This window comes from Podarcis tiliguerta (genome assembly GCF_965153285.1).
Source record: "Podarcis tiliguerta genome assembly, chromosome: 8".
Lineage (NCBI taxonomy): Eukaryota > Metazoa > Chordata > Lepidosauria > Squamata > Lacertidae > Podarcis > Podarcis tiliguerta.
This window is the reverse complement of record NC_139541.1, coordinates 77,505,652-77,522,063: the sequence shown is the minus strand read 5'-3', so window position 1 is coordinate 77,522,063 and position 16,412 is coordinate 77,505,652. Positions and strand designations below refer to the sequence as shown.

Genomic DNA, 16,412 nt, shown 5'->3' with positions numbered 1-16,412 from the left:
GCTGGAGCATGTCTAGACTAATTTAGGGCTGCCACTTATTAAAACCGGGCCTGCTCTCCGGCCTTTAACAAGAGTTTCACCTGGATAAACCAAGTTTTCCTCGCCATTCCATCCCTTTGTGTCACACGCTAAATTGCTATGTGTCAGGTTGCTGCTTAAGGCACAGGAGCAAAGACTAGGAAACAAAGTTGGCAACCCTTTCTTCAGCCAGGGAGCTTGGCTTGGCAATAGCTGGGCTGACACCTAGCGGCTGACTTGACTAAAGGTTGCAGAATCCTGCAAAGTTATTTTCCAGGGAGTTGGATGTGCTTCTGTAATTCTCTGCAGATACACTGGTAAGTTATAGCTATCCTCACACTGGGGTGCTCCGTCTGCGTCCAATATCAGACCTACTCAGAGACAACCCACTGAAATTGATGGACACCTCCTGGAACGACAGGTCAAGACTTGCCAAAAGAGCAGAAGAAATTATTTTTCTATGCGACAACAGCGGCTAGGATATTACTAGCCCCAAAGTGGAAAGACGATAAGATACCAGCTAAAGAAGAATGGGAAGAAAAACTGATGGAATATGCTGAAATGGCCAAGTTAACTGGAAAACTTAAGAGACAAGGACACACACAAAAAGAAACTGGGAAGCATTTATGTTGTATTTACAGAAACATTGTAATAAACACTTGCAACCAACAAAACAAATATAGAAATCAAGATGTAAAAATTGGAAAACAAAGTGTAAGAGGAATTTTGAAAATAAGCATGGTCTAAAAATGTTAAGAATATAGCAATATTTAAGTTAAGTTTGCAATATTAAGGTGGAATAAAAAAAGCAAGGGAAGTAAATATTTAAAAAAACAAGAAGAGGAAGTTGAAGGAAGTCATGGGGGATTTATATTTCTCTTCTTTTTTTGAGATAATGTTGATTGTGAAGAGTATAAAATTTTAAAACTTAATAAAACTTACTTTTTGAAAAAGAAATTGATAGACACCTCAATGAAGAACTCAGAGAAATAGGTGGAAAGTCAGTGTAGTTAATATCTAAGTGAAACAGGTCTCAGCCTTGATAGCTCAGTTGTCTAGAGTGTGGTGTTGATAGTGCCAAGGCTGTAGGTTCATAAACCAGAAGTTTTTCTTTTGGGAATTATAGGGATAGAATTACCTAAATTGTATGGAAATTTATCTATGTATGCTACCACAGCGGCAAGAATGCTACTCGCCCCAAAGTGGAAAGAAGCAGAAATCGCAGCAAAGGAAGAATGGACACAAAAACTTATGGAATATGCAGAAATGGCGAAACTTACCGGAAGAATAAGAAATCAAAATAACAAACTCTTTATGAAAGAATGGAAATGGTTTGTTGAATATTTACAGACAAATTGCAAGCAGATGAAAAGATTGGCAGGATTATTGTAATAACCTGCAGTTTCATAAGAGCATATATTTAAAATAGATTAATTAAATGAATCTGGATATGCAGAAGATATTTAAAAAATCAATTTAAGGAGCTGCAGGAAGAGGGGGAAGGAAGTCAAACTTCGAAATGTTAAATTGATTGTAAAACTAATGAACTGTATAAACTTGAAAAGTATAAATATTTTTTTTAAAAGGCTGCAGGTTCGATCCCTGCCTGGGATAGCTGCATATTGCTGCATTGCAGGGGGTTAGACTAGAAGATCTTTAGGGTTCCCCCAGTGGCATAGCGTGGGGGGTGCAGGGGGGGCCGGCCGCACCGGCCGCAACATCTGGGGGGGGGGGGCGCGCTCGCACTCGCAGCTCTCTGCCCCTACCAGGCTCACTCACTCTCTCTCACTGCAGCGCTGGCTGTGCGAATCCGATCCGAGCTGCCGGGTCGCCGCCCACTGTGGAGGGGAGGGTGCCAGGCGTGCGGTGCAGTGCGGAGAGAGAGCGAGGGACTATCTGGGGGAGGGACAGTGCAGCGGGGGGGGGGGGCGCAAATTACTTGCCACGCTACACCACTGGGTCCCCCTTCCAAGTCTACATTTCTATGATTTTCAATGGGTTTTCTTGGCACCTCGTATCTGATGCCTACCACAGAATCGAGAGATGCCCGCAAATATAAAGCACGCACATTTTGAATTGTTGTCTTGCAACAGGGGAGTTGCTCCAGAGTCTAGACCCTTGATCGTTTTGGTTACCTGGCTGCTGTTAAAGGCAGAGAAGCAAGGGCTAGGAAAGGAAGGTGGCAACCCTTCTATGCCTACGTTTTGATTGGAGATAGCTATGGCGACACCTAGCGGCTGATTTAAGCAACGGCTGTGGAATCTACCAGGGTTTCCCCCCAGGTAATCTTAAAAGAGTTTGGTTGAAGCATGCTATTCCTGTACAGTCAAAAGTAAAACAGATATTACAAAATCTCCGGGACACTCTCAGGGTAAAGTAACTCAAGTGCTTTCCCTGAAATTTACTGGGGGAATTAGAAAAAAAAATAATGTAAATCAGAGCCACGTACTTTGCTGGAAGTGTCAAGAAATGGAGGGTAATTTTTATCATATGTGGTGGACATGTGAAAATGTGAAGGAATTCTGGGAGGTGAAATATAATGAAATGGGAAAAAAATGTTTAAGAAAGTGTTTTTAAAAAGACCAGAAACCTTCTTATTAGGAATGGAGGTCTCCACAGATCAAAATAACTTGTTTTTTCTGCATAGTTACAGTTGCCCGAATGGTATATGCTCAGAAATGGAAAGAGAGAACAACAAAGGAGGAATGACAGGTGAAATCAATGGAATATGTAGAATTGGCAAATTTAATATAACAGAGTAAGGGGCCAGGAAGATGGAGTATTTAAGATAGAGTGGAAAGTGTTTGCAGAGTATCTGAAGAATTATGTAAATAAGATTAAATAATCATCACTATTAGCGTAAATTCAGCAGTTTAAAGTATTAAAGTTATAAGGGGGAAGAGAAACTTGAAAAAGAGGAAATTAGAACATGCAGTTTTACTGGATAAATAAATAGAACCATGGAACGGGCGAAGGGGAGTCAATGATGGTGTGGTTGCGTTCAATGAAATGTGAAAAATGTTGAAATAAAATGTTGAAATTTACTGGGGGAGTGCTGTGATCGTATGGAAAGCACCAGATTAGCATTAGCTTTTGTAAAAAGACGCGCACTGTTTAAAAATAAAATTTACCCATTGTTAAAATACAAGGAGCCAGGATTCAAATACTACCACTGCTATAATGGTATTTGTGTGTGGTAACATCATGCATTTAAAGCAAGGGGCTTCACCCAAGACATCCTGGGAACTCTAGTTTACTTGTCACAGGGCTACAATCCCAGAAAACTACAGTTCCCAGTTTTTTTGGGGGGTGAGCCATGTGCTTTAAATGCCTGGTGTGGATGTGACCTATGAAAGGGCAGGTCTCCCCTTCAGGCAACACACAGTCTAAAATTTGTCTTGGGCAAACACCTTTAGACTTAGAGACAGGTTGAATTAGAGAAGGCTGAAGGACCATGGATCCAGGCCTTCTCTGTCTGGCTCTCAGGACTTCCCCCAGCCTGCCGCCATCACCTGTCTGTCTTGGGGTCTTTTGATTGACTAGGACAGTCTTATCCCAAAGTGGGTGATATCACCCCCTGGGAGGGGGGGGGGGGCTGGAATGATCCAGGGGTGGGGGCGGTAGTAGCTTCAGGTACAATGGGGGGGGGGGGGAAGGCATTGAAAAAAAATAAGGAAGCAAAGAGAATTTTGCAGAACCGTTTGTACTTGTTTCATCTGTTGTGTAATGGTGCTTCCCCGTGTGACATAAAGTCGTGATGTCTTTATTTTCCAAATAAACCCACAAAACGCAAGTTGGAACTGGTCAGCCATCTTAATTTTCTGTGTGCAACGCTGATGTTACTGCGGTTGAGTTCAACAGATAATTTTGAAACGTCAAGCTTCAAGGTGCCCTTATTTAGAACAACACCTTTCTTTATTATGTTGTAGGCAGAAATAAAGGTAAAGGTAAAGGTTCCCCGACCATTAGGTCCAGTCGTGGACGACTTTCGGGTTGCGGTGCTCATCTCGCTTTACTGGCCGAGGGAGTCGGCGTACGGCTTCCAGGTCATGTGGCCAGCATGACTAAGCCGCTTCTGGCAAACAGAGCAGCGCACGGAAACACCGTTCACCTTCCCGCCGGAGTGGTACCTATTTATCTACTTGCACTTTGACGTGCTTTCGAACTGCTAGGTGGGCAGGAGCAGGGACCGAGCAACGGGAGCTCACCCCGTCGCGGGGATTCGAACCGCTGATTCGAAAGGTCTGCTCTGAAGAGGATGCCCATTGTATGCAGCCGCCGCACAGAACGCCTGGAGACCATATAACACCGGTCCTGAAAGACCTACATTGGCTCCCAGTGCGTTTCCGAGCACAATTCAAAGTGTTGGTGCTGGCCTTTAAAGCCCTAAACGGCCTCAGCCCTGTATACCTGAAGGAGCATCTCCACCCCCATCATTCAGCCCAAACTCTGAGGTCTAGCTCCAAGGGCCTTCTGACGGTTCCCTCCCTGCGAGAAGTGAGGTTACAGGGAACCAGACAGAAGGCCTTCTCAGTAGTGGCGCCCACCCTGTGGAATGCCCTCCCTTCAGATGTCAAGTAAATAAACAATTATCTGACTTTTAGAAGACATCTCAAGGCAGCCCTGTTTAGGGACGTTTTTGATGTTTGATTGTGTTTTTAACATTCTTTTGGGAGCCGCCCAGAGTGGCTGGGGAAACCCAGCCAGATGGACGGGATATAAATATATTATTATTATTATTATTAGTAGTAGTAGTAGTAGTAGTAGTAATGAAAGCTGATTCTCCAGCTGATTCTCTCTACCGGATGCACCTGCACTTTTAATAGCTGTGCTTCTAAGGCAGCAACCCAAAAGGTGATGTCTTTCCTTGGCATGCACACTCTTTTTAATGGACATTTTGTGCCCGTCCCTACAGATGATCGAACCTGTCCATTTCAGTTAAAGCTGCTTTCTTGTTTTCTCAACCTTCAGCCCAGTTCTTCACATTTCCATGTCAGTTTGCAATTCAGTAATGGAAAAAGTTCTCATGAGAATCCAGTGTCAATTTTCCTGAATATTCTGCATCCTGCCCAATGCACACAATTTTGCAAAGCGGTCCCCCCCCCCCCAGCATGATGCATTTTTGTATGTTATTTTTCCAGCATCGTATGCATTTGTATGCACGCTTTACCCTAGCAAGTTCATTTCTGTAAATACGACCTGGCATGAAAAATGGCATTGCAAAATTCAGAGAAGGGTGCGTTTTGAAAGGCAGCTGCAATCTGGTTTGCATATCCGTTGGGGGAAAGTGGGGATTTGATAGCTTTGCCCTGCCTGAGACAAACGGCTTCTTTCTCAAAAGAGCCAAATTAGGTGTTGAACAGAAGAGTGGCCGAGTAGGTGACCAGTTTGTACTTTCCGCTATGGGGAAATAGTTTCCTTTGAAAGAACGTCCAGTTCTTCTCTCTCTCTCTCCCTTTCTCAATCTTGCCCAACTTTTCATTCCATCCTCCTTTCACTTGGGCAATGTCCCCCCGCACTGGGGAAATTCCTCCTCTGCACAATATATAAGCCCCCCCGGCCTGGTGGAAGGCATTCACACCACAGAGAAGGCAACCCAGGCGTCATGGCTGTTCTGCTCAGGGCTCTGACCCTGGCAGGTAAGAGGTGGGAAGGGCCCCCGGGGTGGAGGGTGGAAAAGAGACCAGGGTTCCCGAGCCTTGTAATGAGAGAAGGTTAGAGTCACCAGACCTCCAGGTCTCTGACCTGAAGCTTCCAGGTTTGTCTGGATTCCTCCAGGTGGCTTGAATCTCCAGGTGGGTGAAAGTCCCTTTACAATAAAATAAAATAAAATAAAGATCATTAAGAAGATTGTGCGTGAAGCTTGCAAGTTTCAGCCTGGCAGGAGCAGACTGCAAAATATAGCTTAAACCATGGGCAAACTACCCAATCGCCTTCTAAATCCGGCCCACGGACGGTCCGGGAATCAGCGTGTTTTTACATGAGTAGAATGTGTCCTTTTATTTAAAATGTATCTCTGGGTTATTTGTGAGGCCAGTCTGGTGTTTTACATGAGTAGAATGTGTGCTTTTATTTAAAGTTATTTGTGGGGCATAGGAATTCGTTCATGGTATTTATTTTTTCAAAATATAGTCCGGCCCCCCACAAGGTCTGAGGGACAGTGGACCGGCCCCCTGCTGAAAAAGTTTGCTGACCCCTGGCCTAAGCAGTCTGCAGGGTCTGCTCCCCTCTGCTCTGCTCTCCCAATTAACCTCCGTCTCCAGGGGCCTCCCCTTGTGACATCACTGGGGGTTTCCCCTCGTACCACCAGGGGCTGCCTCTAGGTCTCAGGTCTGGACCCTGAAATCTCGGGGTCTGAAATGCTCCTAACTTGGAGCATAGGATCACAAACATCTGCCTTATACTGAGCTTAGGGTGGGAATAGTGTTGCCAGCATTCCCACCAGAACAAACACAAACCCCTGTGTTGCAAAATGTGACAAAATGCAAACACAACACGCTGGCTAATAACTGTTAAAGGTAAAGGTAAAGGTACCCCTGCCCGTACGGACCAGTCTTGACAGACTCTAGGGTTGTGCGCTCATCTCACTCTATAGGCCGGGAGCCAGCGCTGTCCGGAGACACTTCCGGGTCACGTGGCCAGTGTGACAAGCTGCATCTGGTGAGCCAGTGCAGCACACGGAACGCCGTTTACCTTCCCGCTGGTAAGCGGTCCCTATTTATCTACTTGCACCCGAGGGTGCTTTCGAACTGCTAGGTTGGCAGGCGCTGGGACCGAACTACGGGAGCTCACCCCGCCGCGGGGATTCGAACCGCCGACCTTTCGATCGGCAAGTCTTAGGTGCTGAGGCTTTAAGCCACAGCACCACCTGCGTAATAACTGTTAGTAACTATATAATCGGTACGATGTCATTCAAAATATAGGAATAATCCACTTCAAAATGATGTATATATCATACAACACATCTCACAAAATATACAAGTAACTGCAAGTTGTTATCTGTATCAGAGTCAAACAGAGATTCAAACAACCAATGAATAGCGAGGAAAGCCTAACTGTCTCTCTAAGGAAGACGTCTATCCAAAGTCTCAAAAGGACAGTGCATCCGGAATAGTTCAACTGTTTCGGAATAAAGTCTTCATCAGCGAATAATTATCAATGAAATATGCATACTAGTGAAGATCATACTAATGGATCAGTGCTTACTGGATAGCGTAGCTGCTGTTGCATTTACTAACAATAAATTACTAACAGTTATTAGCCAGCATGTTGTGTTAGCATTCCCACCAGCACACGCCTTTTGTGGCTGGATCTAGCAGTTGATAAACCCTTTCTCTGTGTTCCGAAAAGCTCCCCCTGCAAATCCCTGGAGATCCGGTTATTGTCCAAAGGCAGCTGCCAACGTTAGGAGTGAGAGAAGGAAGCTTGGGTGGGGTAATGTTTATTGGCTTGTGGTAACGAAGAAGCGGGAATTTCCACCGATGTGGTGGAACAGTTTCCCTGCTGAAATACGAGAGGCCCCAATCAGTATTGGCATTCCGCCGGCTCCTCAATACGCCCCTGTTTAGACAGCAAGCGTCTCCAGTGAGCATCTCGAAGCTTGACAGTTTATAATTCTGTTTGAGCTCTTTTAATGGCTGTGCTGTATGGACTTGTTTGCTACTTGTTTTGATTGTGGATTTAAAAAAACCACATGTTTTTGATGGAATTGTTTTATCGTTTGTCGGTTTTACACCTGCAAACTGCTTAGAAGCAGTATATAAGCGGTATATAAATTAAATCATCACCCGGAACTTCCCGAAATCTTCCTTTTTTAAAAATACATTTTTATTGGGTTTTTTAACATATCATTTCCAACAACCATTTAACATAACTTCTTATCTTATACAATATTTTAGACTTCCGTCAACAACATCTGAAGATTTTCTGTTCTTTATCACTTGTTCTGCATTTCTGAATTTCTCTATTACTTTTAATTATCTTAACTAATAATTCTCATCATAGTCTTTCTTGCAATATTTCAAATAGTCCTCCTCACAGTCCTACTAGCGTAATCTGTTTATTACAACTGCTTTTCAAATAGTTCAAATATTTACTCCAGTCTTCTAAGAATCTCTGATCCCGCAGATCTTGAATCCTTCCTGTTAATTTATCTAATTCTGCATAGCCCATTAATTTCATTTGCCATTCTTCTTTCATCAGTAATTCTTCTTGCTTCCATTTTTGTGCCAATACAGTCATACCTCGGGTTGAATGTGCTTCAGGTTGAGCGCTTTCGGGTTGCGCTCCGTGGCAACCCAGAAGTAACGGAGCACGTTACTTCCAGGTTTCGCCGCTCGCACATGCACAGACATTCAAAATGATGTCACACGCATGCAGGGAAGCGGCAAAACGTGACCCATGCATGTGCAGACGCGTCGTCGCGTCTTACGTTCCGTTCAGGATGCGAACAGGATCCTGTTTGCATCCAGAGGTACCACTGTAATATTCTTGCTGCCGTCATTGCACTTCCTGAAATCTTCCTATAACCTTTCTTCTTGGTTCTTGTCTTGCAGCCTTAGTCTCCTGTCTCCAGCTGGCAGATGCCATCCAGATTGTCCCCACCCCATCGACCCCCCGTGTAGGACAAACGGTCACCCTTTCTGTCCAGGGCATAAGGGACCCCACCATCTGCTTTTGGTTCCGGGGTAACAGATTTGACAAGGGTCGGATGATCTTCCAGATTGAGGCCGGAAGGGTGGTCTCCAGGGGTGGAGGCTCCACAGACCGCCACAGCCTGGGGAGAGACTGCGCCCTAGTCATCCAAGGCGTGCAGTCGCCTGACGCTGGGGACTACTATTTTATCGCCCTGCACGGGAGACGCTCAGGTCAAAGATGGGAAGATGCTCTGACACGTCTGCAAGTTTCCAGTGAGTACATAAAGGGGAAATGAGGCTATTCTGGGGGGTGGGGGAGAGGCTGGAAGCAGCCTGAAGGATGTGCAGTGATTCAGAGTTTACCCGCTGTCGTGGACTGTTTGAATGCAGAGGAATGGTGGGGGGAAGCAGCTGGGGACCCCCCCCCCAAGGGAAGAAGGCTCTGAGCCCGGGGAGTGGTAGTGGGACAGAGGGATGAGTGGTCAGAGGGAAGGAGGAGCTGTCGGAAGCTGAAGAGGTAACAGGGTATAATAATAATAATAATAATAATAATAATAATAATAATAATAATTTTAAAATTTATATCCTGCCCATCTGGCTGGGTTTCCCCAGCCACTCTGGGTGGCTTACAGCACATATAAAAATACAACAAAATGTCAAACAGTAAAAAACAGAGCATCCTATGCAGGCAACAAACCAACCAACAAATCAATAGAAACCAATAATAATGATAACAATAATAGACAGTTTACTGTACAGTGAATCTGCACTGTTCGCTGTAAACAATTTAACACAGAAAATTTTGTAAATTGCACTTAGTACTGGACAACACAAATGGCACAGTAGGGAAGGACCCTGGAGCTATAACTCTTTGTCTCCAATAGTAAACAAACAACCACATTTCCTTGCTGTCTGGATTCTGTTCCCTGGCTCTGCCTTAGAAAATTCATGTGAGCAGGAAGAGGCTGTGGTAGAAAGAAATCTAGAATCAGAGGCTGAAGCTGAAGCTGAAGCAAAGGAGGAAGGAGGCCAAGAGGCAGAGATGAATCAGGCTGGTGAAGAGTCAGGGGTGTCCCCCCCTCCTGCTGCGACAAGCTCCCTTCCCTTCTGGTCTCCCAGAACCAGAAGAGGCATGAAAAGGGTAGAGGAGAGGCTGACTGCATGCAGGCACAGTCTCCGATTGTTTGGAAATAGCCCTGGAGAGGAGGGGACTTTCAGTCTTGGCAACTGATTTCGTGGAGTAAGACCTACAGGGAATGAGCTGCTGCGCTCATTAGGCATGACACTCAGCCAAGTCTGTGGAGATTGTAGTTTTGCTAATAAAGAGCGGACTCCAACTTTGAACTGTGTGATGACTTGCCGGCATACTTGGTCACACCCACAAAACGTTTGAATCCTCCCACTTCAATTACACATGTCAAATTTGCAATCAGGGTGGCTTGACCTTGTCTACTGTCTCTCGATTTCTTGGCTAAAGGGAGGGAGAATCGTGTCGTAGTTGGAGGGCTGGATATAGATCAAGAGACTTGGGTTCAAGTCTGTACTCAGGTCCGGCATAATCCGAGGCCACTCACAACCTAACTGATCTCTGCTGAGAGGGTAAAGTGAGGGGGACACAGACCCTGAATTCCTTGGAGGAAGTGCATGCTAAAAAATAATAATAATGTAATAGATGCAAAATAAGCTGCCTACTGACAAATACCATATTTTTCGCTCTATAAGACGCACCAGACCACAAGGCGCACTTAGTTTTTGGAGGAGGAAAACAAGAAAAAAATTATTCTGAATCTCAGAAGCCAGAACAGCAAGAGGGATCGCTGCGCAGTGAAAGCAGCAATTCCTCTTGGTGTTCTGGCTTCTGGGATAGCTGCACAGCCTGCATTCGCTCCATAAGACGCACACAGATTTCCCCTTACTTTTTAGGAGGGAAAAAGTGAGTCTTATAGAGCAAAAAATACGGTATTAAGTGCCATTGCATGTCAGCTATTGGTTTTGCCAAGCGTTTGACTGGCCTTGCTCCTGTGTCTCAAAAAGCAGCTTGCAATGTAGATACAGTATCTGGTTATATGGTTTTTTAAAAAAATTATTATTATTATTATTATTATTATTATTATTATTATTATTATTATCTGGTTATCTGGTTGGTAAAAGGGTGTGTGTGTGTACCACAAAAATGGTTTGCCTGTGGATTATGCTGCTACATCTGACACAGGAGCAAGAACAGGGAACAATGAGTGGTTGCCATGAGGGGGTTGCCAACTGATGAGACAGCAGCTGCTCTTTTGCCTCTAGCATCAGCTTGATCTGCAAAAACCAAGAGGTTGTGCAAATGATACCAGGCCCAGAAGAAAAGTTGGCAACTCTAGGGAAGTTAGTGAAGTTGGAAACTCTGCGAGAGGCAATTTTCTCCCCACCCTTGAGCTGACTCTCTCCCTGTTTGTTGCAGACTGATGAATCCGGATCCCCTCCCACGGAACAACAACTTTCATTCCAAGGATGAAGGAATTGGCCCTTAAGATGAATGAATTTCCCCTTTGGTTCCCCTTCCCTTCCTTCTCTCTGATCACCTCTTGCCTTCCACTAAAGGAGAAAAACCTCAATAAAATATCCACACTGGCAACTCAAAACAGCCTGGAGATGCGTTGTGTTAGGTGCATGCCGTGTTTTGGACGTTGTGTTTGAACCGGGGAATCTGTGGCCAGGATGAAGACCCTCTGGCCCGTCAGATGGCAGCTGGACTGATGCCAGCTGGAGTCAACATTGAAAGGGCCAGAGGTAGTTCATTCCTGGTGTGCAAGGTTGTCTATCAGGGATGGGGAAACGGGGACCCTCCAGACAGAATCATAGAGTTGGAAGAGACCACAAGGGCCATCGAGTCCAACCCCCTGCCAAGCAGGAAACACCATCAGAGCACTCCTGACATATGGTTGTCAAGCCTCTGCTTAAAGACCTCCAAAGAAGGAGACTCCACCACACTCCTTGGCAGCAAATTCCACTGTCAAACAGCTCTTACTGTCAGGAAGTTCTTCCTAATGTTTAGGTGGAATCTTCTTTCTTGTAGTTTGGATCCATTGCTCTGAGTCCGCTTCTCTGGAGCAGCAGAAAACAACCTTTCTCCCTCCTCTATGTGACATCCTTTTATATATTTGAACATGGCTATCATATCACCCCTTAACCTCCTCTTCTCCAGGCTAAACATGCCCAGCTCCCTTAGCCGTTCCTCATAAGGCATTGTTGAAGATGTTGAAGAGCTGTTGCGGAGTGATTGTTTTCAGCTGGAGGAAGGCATAGGAGCCAAATCCTAGGGGCCAGGATCCCTTCACCACCCCCATGTAATAAAAAATTTAATATATCATATATATAATGTTCATAAATGTACCAACCAAGCATGTACATAGATATGTGGACCAGCACAGGAAGACCGCCCTGAAACCATTTTGACTCCCAAACTGACCAAATGTTTTCTCTGCAAGGAAGGAAGGGGTGAGGGAACCTTCCCATTGTCTCAGGAATTGGGTAATCTCCATCTCAAAGGAATGGCCAGACTACCAGGAAAGGCAATCAGATAAACGCATTATCAGATAACCTGGCAGACAGGAAAAACAACATTCAAATTTCTGCTGTAGACCGCCTTTTCTGTGATGTAGGTGTGATGTATCTGAGGGGTGGTCTTGGGTTACACCCCTTCTGAGATGTATGTATGATGTATGGAGGGGTGGTCTTTGAGCTCCAGGGAAGGCAATTTAAAATGTCTACATAAGGGCAGGCACACCTTGGTTCTGGGTCCTCCTTCGTCCTCCTGCGGATGAGGGGAGCACCCTGTTGCAACAGTTCAATAAGGACCAGGCTTACTAGCTGCTTTGCTTCTCGATATTCTCTGGTTGTCCTCTGTTATTTTCTCCTACCGATGGGGAACCTACAAAGGATTCTATAAGGGCTCTTGTGTCCCCCATAAGGGAATAAGGGCAGATTTTGTTTACAACACCCACAAAAAAATTGAGGAAGCTGTGTCCCTCCAAAGTTGATGGGCATTGCCAGTTGTCAGGGAACTGCCATTGGAGCGGGAGGCGGAGAGGAGGCTCCAGGACGATGGTGGAGAGGGTCCCAGTAGGGGGAGAGGTAGCCCATCTGCTGGGGAAGGAAATCAGTGTAACACCAGTGGAGAAGGGGGGCAGATGGGGAATCGGAGAGGTGGCTCCAGGACTCTTCGCAGGAGACCAGCGGAGAGGGGACGAGTACTCCGCTGCCCACACCCACTTTGCGCAGAAAACTTCCGCGCAGGCAAAGGGGGAGGAGACTGGGCATCAAACAGCTTTTATGCTGGAAGAGGTTTAAGAAACGCCCACTGACGGATTCTGCCAGCGACTGAGGCAGCCACGGAACTTGAGGCTGTCCAGACAGAAAGGGTTAATCCAGGCAACCTAGCCATGAGTAAAGGCAACTTACGCACGAGCAACCCCTAGAACCATTACAGATGCCTTAGCTGAGATTCCTGCATTGCAGGGGGTTGGACTAGATGACCCTTGGGGTCCCTTCCAACTCGATTCTATGACTGGCTGTTAAGCAACACCTCCACCTGTCCCCCTCTTGGAGAGCTGACGGTAGCATCAGCAGAATTAACCCTTAATGAGCCCTGCTGTTCTAACAAGGGCCAAAACCTTACTCAGCTCCCTCTGCCCCGTGACAATCTGTTGGCCCTGACGCAGCGGGGGCTTTTCTGGAGATTTCCCGGGTTGATTTGGCCTCTTGCAGGAGGGGAGGGGTGGAGAGAGGAAAAGGAATGTAAATATTTACCAGCACAATGGAGCAGGGGATTTCCCCTGCACTGATTCAGTTCAAAAGGACTCGCAGAACAAGGAAGCCCAAGAGGATCAGACAGATTTCCTCCCCGCCCCTCTGAACTAAGGGACAGTCATGTTTGCCTGGTTTTTCTTTTTTTTTACTGGGTTCTGTTCATTTATTTTTAATTTCATAAAATATATGCACTGCTTGATTGCAAACAACAACCTCGAAGCAGTTTACGAAAAGGACAAATCAATAAGATTATGAGTGAAAACTGACAAAACATTCAAAAAATGAAAAGCAGCAATAAACTAAAGAACACACCAGCATTCTAGATGCCCAGGTAAAAAGGTAAAGGGACCCCTGACCATTAGGTCCAGTCGTGACTGACTCTGGGGTTGCGGCGCTCTTCTCGCTTTATTGGCCGAGGGAGACAGCGTACAGCTTCCGGGTCATGTGGCCAGCATGACTAAGCCGCTTCTGGCAAACCAGAGCAGCGCACGGAAACGCCGTTTACCTTCCCGCTGGAGTGGTACCTATTTATCTACTTGCACTTTGACATGCTTTCAAACTGCTAGGTTGGCAGGAGCAGGGACCGAGCAACGGGAGCTCACCCGTCGCAGGGATTCGAACCGCCGACCTTCTGATCGGCAAGTCCTAGGCTCTGCAGTTTAACCCACAGCGCCACCCGCGTCCCTGAGATGCCCAGGTAGGCTTGTCTAAAAGCTCTGCCCTCATGTCCTCAAGTGCAGCTTGATCTGCAGAAACCAGCTGTTGACTATTTTCATCGTGACGGTGAAGCACGACCCTATGCCAGTCCCGGCAGACCAAGCTGTTGCGCATGAGAATCGCGGCCTGTGAAAGAAAGGCTTGGCAATGCCCCGTGCGCTTTTCCGCAAAACCCACCAAGAACTGCAGTTATTTTGCTGCAAAAGTTGATGAAGGGTGGTTTGTGTTCGAATCATGCCCGCAGCAGATATAAACCACTGCCCAGGGCAAATATCTCCCAATACCTTATCCCAAATCAGGATCTGCCATATGTTTGATAGCATGTCCTTGTGGACATGTTCTGCAACATGCTATTGATGTAATAATAGCGTATTTGTGGTGGATTTGTTCTGCCTTAGTATATTCACCGATGCTTCTGCAATGCTACAGTCAGAATGGGTCCACATCTGAACTGTGTCTATGGTGTATTGCTGTAGATCATGGCATCAGTGCAGTTGGCATATATGGATAGAAGAAGATATCCCGCAAATTCAGAGCTGTCCTGGACCTGGTACTCATCTTTATTTTAAATGAGTAAATTCCCTGAACTTAATGCCAAGCTCAGCACACAAATCGCCTGTTACCAGCACAGTTTAGTTGTCACCTCCTGTAGGAAAAAATTGGGTTCGGCAGAGACAACAAAGTCTTCCTCCGAAAGTAGAGTCATGACTCAGGAAGCGTACAGATCACCAATGAGTCATTTCTCATGAAACTAACATTGGCACGTATTGACTCCAGCAAAAAGTTTCAGAAAGGTTTTCGGCAGAGTCCCTTGTGAAATTTCACAGAGGCTTTTGACAAATTCCCCCCTGATATTCTTGCAGAGAAGCTAGTAAAATGTGGGCTGGACAAAGGAACTGTTAGAGGGATTTGTAGCTGGTTGAACCTGTAGAGTGCTGTTCATCATCCTAGGAAAAAATGACAAGCAGGGCTCTGTAATGGACTTGGCGTTGTTCAACGTCTTTGTAAATGACTTGGGTGAAGGAATTGAGGGGATGCTCATCAAATTTGCAGGTGACACCAAACTGGGAGGGGTAGCTAAGGTCGCAGAATTCAGAATCAGAATTCAAAATGGCCTTAAGAGATGGGAGAACTGGGCCACAACTAACAAAATGAATTTCAATAGGGACAAATGCAAGGTTCTGCACTTAGGCAGGAAGAACCAGCTGCATGAATATAAGATGGAGGACACCTGGCTTACTAGCAGTACATGCAAAAAGGATCTAGGGGTCTTGGTGGACCACAAGCTGAACATGAGTCAACAATGTGATGCAGCAGCAAAAAACCCGAAGTGGCCCCTTGTAAGGTCATGTCGGCGTGGATGTTAAAATCCCCCAGGACAACCAAACTAGGTGTCTCCAGGAGAACATCCACTATGACCTGAAGCAGCTCGGGTCCTTGGTGCAGCGGGGAGGACGGTACACCAAAAGGATTCCTGTACTGCCCCTATTGCCCAACTTCCAGAACATGCACTCAGAGAACTGGGTGTTCCCAATAGGGTGGCTGGTGCAAACTAATGACTTCCTAAAAATCACTGCAACTCCCCGCCCACAAGTCCTGGGTTGCTGTGTGTAAGAGAAACCTGGTGGACAAGCAGCGGCAAGGACAGGCCCATCTGCTTCATCCAACCAAGTCTGTTACACATGCCAGGTCAAGTCCTCCATCCATGATCAAGTCATGGAAGGCAGTGGTCTTATGGATCATTGACCCGGCATTGCACAGCAGCACCTTCAGGTTGTGTGGGTACCCCTTGCTGATTCCAGTATCCATTCAGTCAGGACCAGACCTGAAGATGACCAAGGTTCTGGAAACATTATGAGGGACGGTTGAGGGAGTTGGATGCATTTAGCCTGGAGAGGAGGAGACTGAGAGGAGATACAATATCTAAAAGGTTGCCACGTGGAAGATGATGCAAGCCTTTTCTCTGCTGTTCCAAAGGGTAGAACCGATTGATTCAAATTACAAGAAAGGAGATTCTGATTAAACATCAGGAAGAACTTCCTGATAGTAAGAGTTGTTCAACGGTTGAACAAGCTACCTGTTGACATGCAGAGGGTGTGTGGCCAGCTGGCAACCCCAGCTGTGCCGTCTCCATTCATCGGCCCGTGCGTCGATGTAAATCAGCGACCCCAACTTCAAAAGCCTGGGCACGTTATTAGCAGAGTGTACTGCGCACACAGAAGTAGGCATGAGACGTGTGAAGTCATG

The 16,412-nt window shown here is 46.0% G+C and overlaps 1 protein-coding gene across 1 annotated transcript; it reads left to right on the top strand.

Moving 5' to 3' along the window:
* Window positions 1–5,496: 5,496 nt before the first annotated feature.
* On the top strand, window positions 5,497–11,281 carry CEACAM16 (CEA cell adhesion molecule 16, tectorial membrane component). Its single transcript, XM_083456380.1, has 3 exons — window positions 5,497–5,657; window positions 8,574–8,927; window positions 11,101–11,281. The coding sequence occupies exons 1-3, from the start codon at window positions 5,624–5,626 to the stop codon at window positions 11,103–11,105; spliced, it is 393 nt and encodes a 130-aa protein (XP_083312506.1). The 5' UTR covers window positions 5,497–5,623; the 3' UTR covers window positions 11,106–11,281.
* Window positions 11,282–16,412: the final 5,131 nt, after the last annotated feature.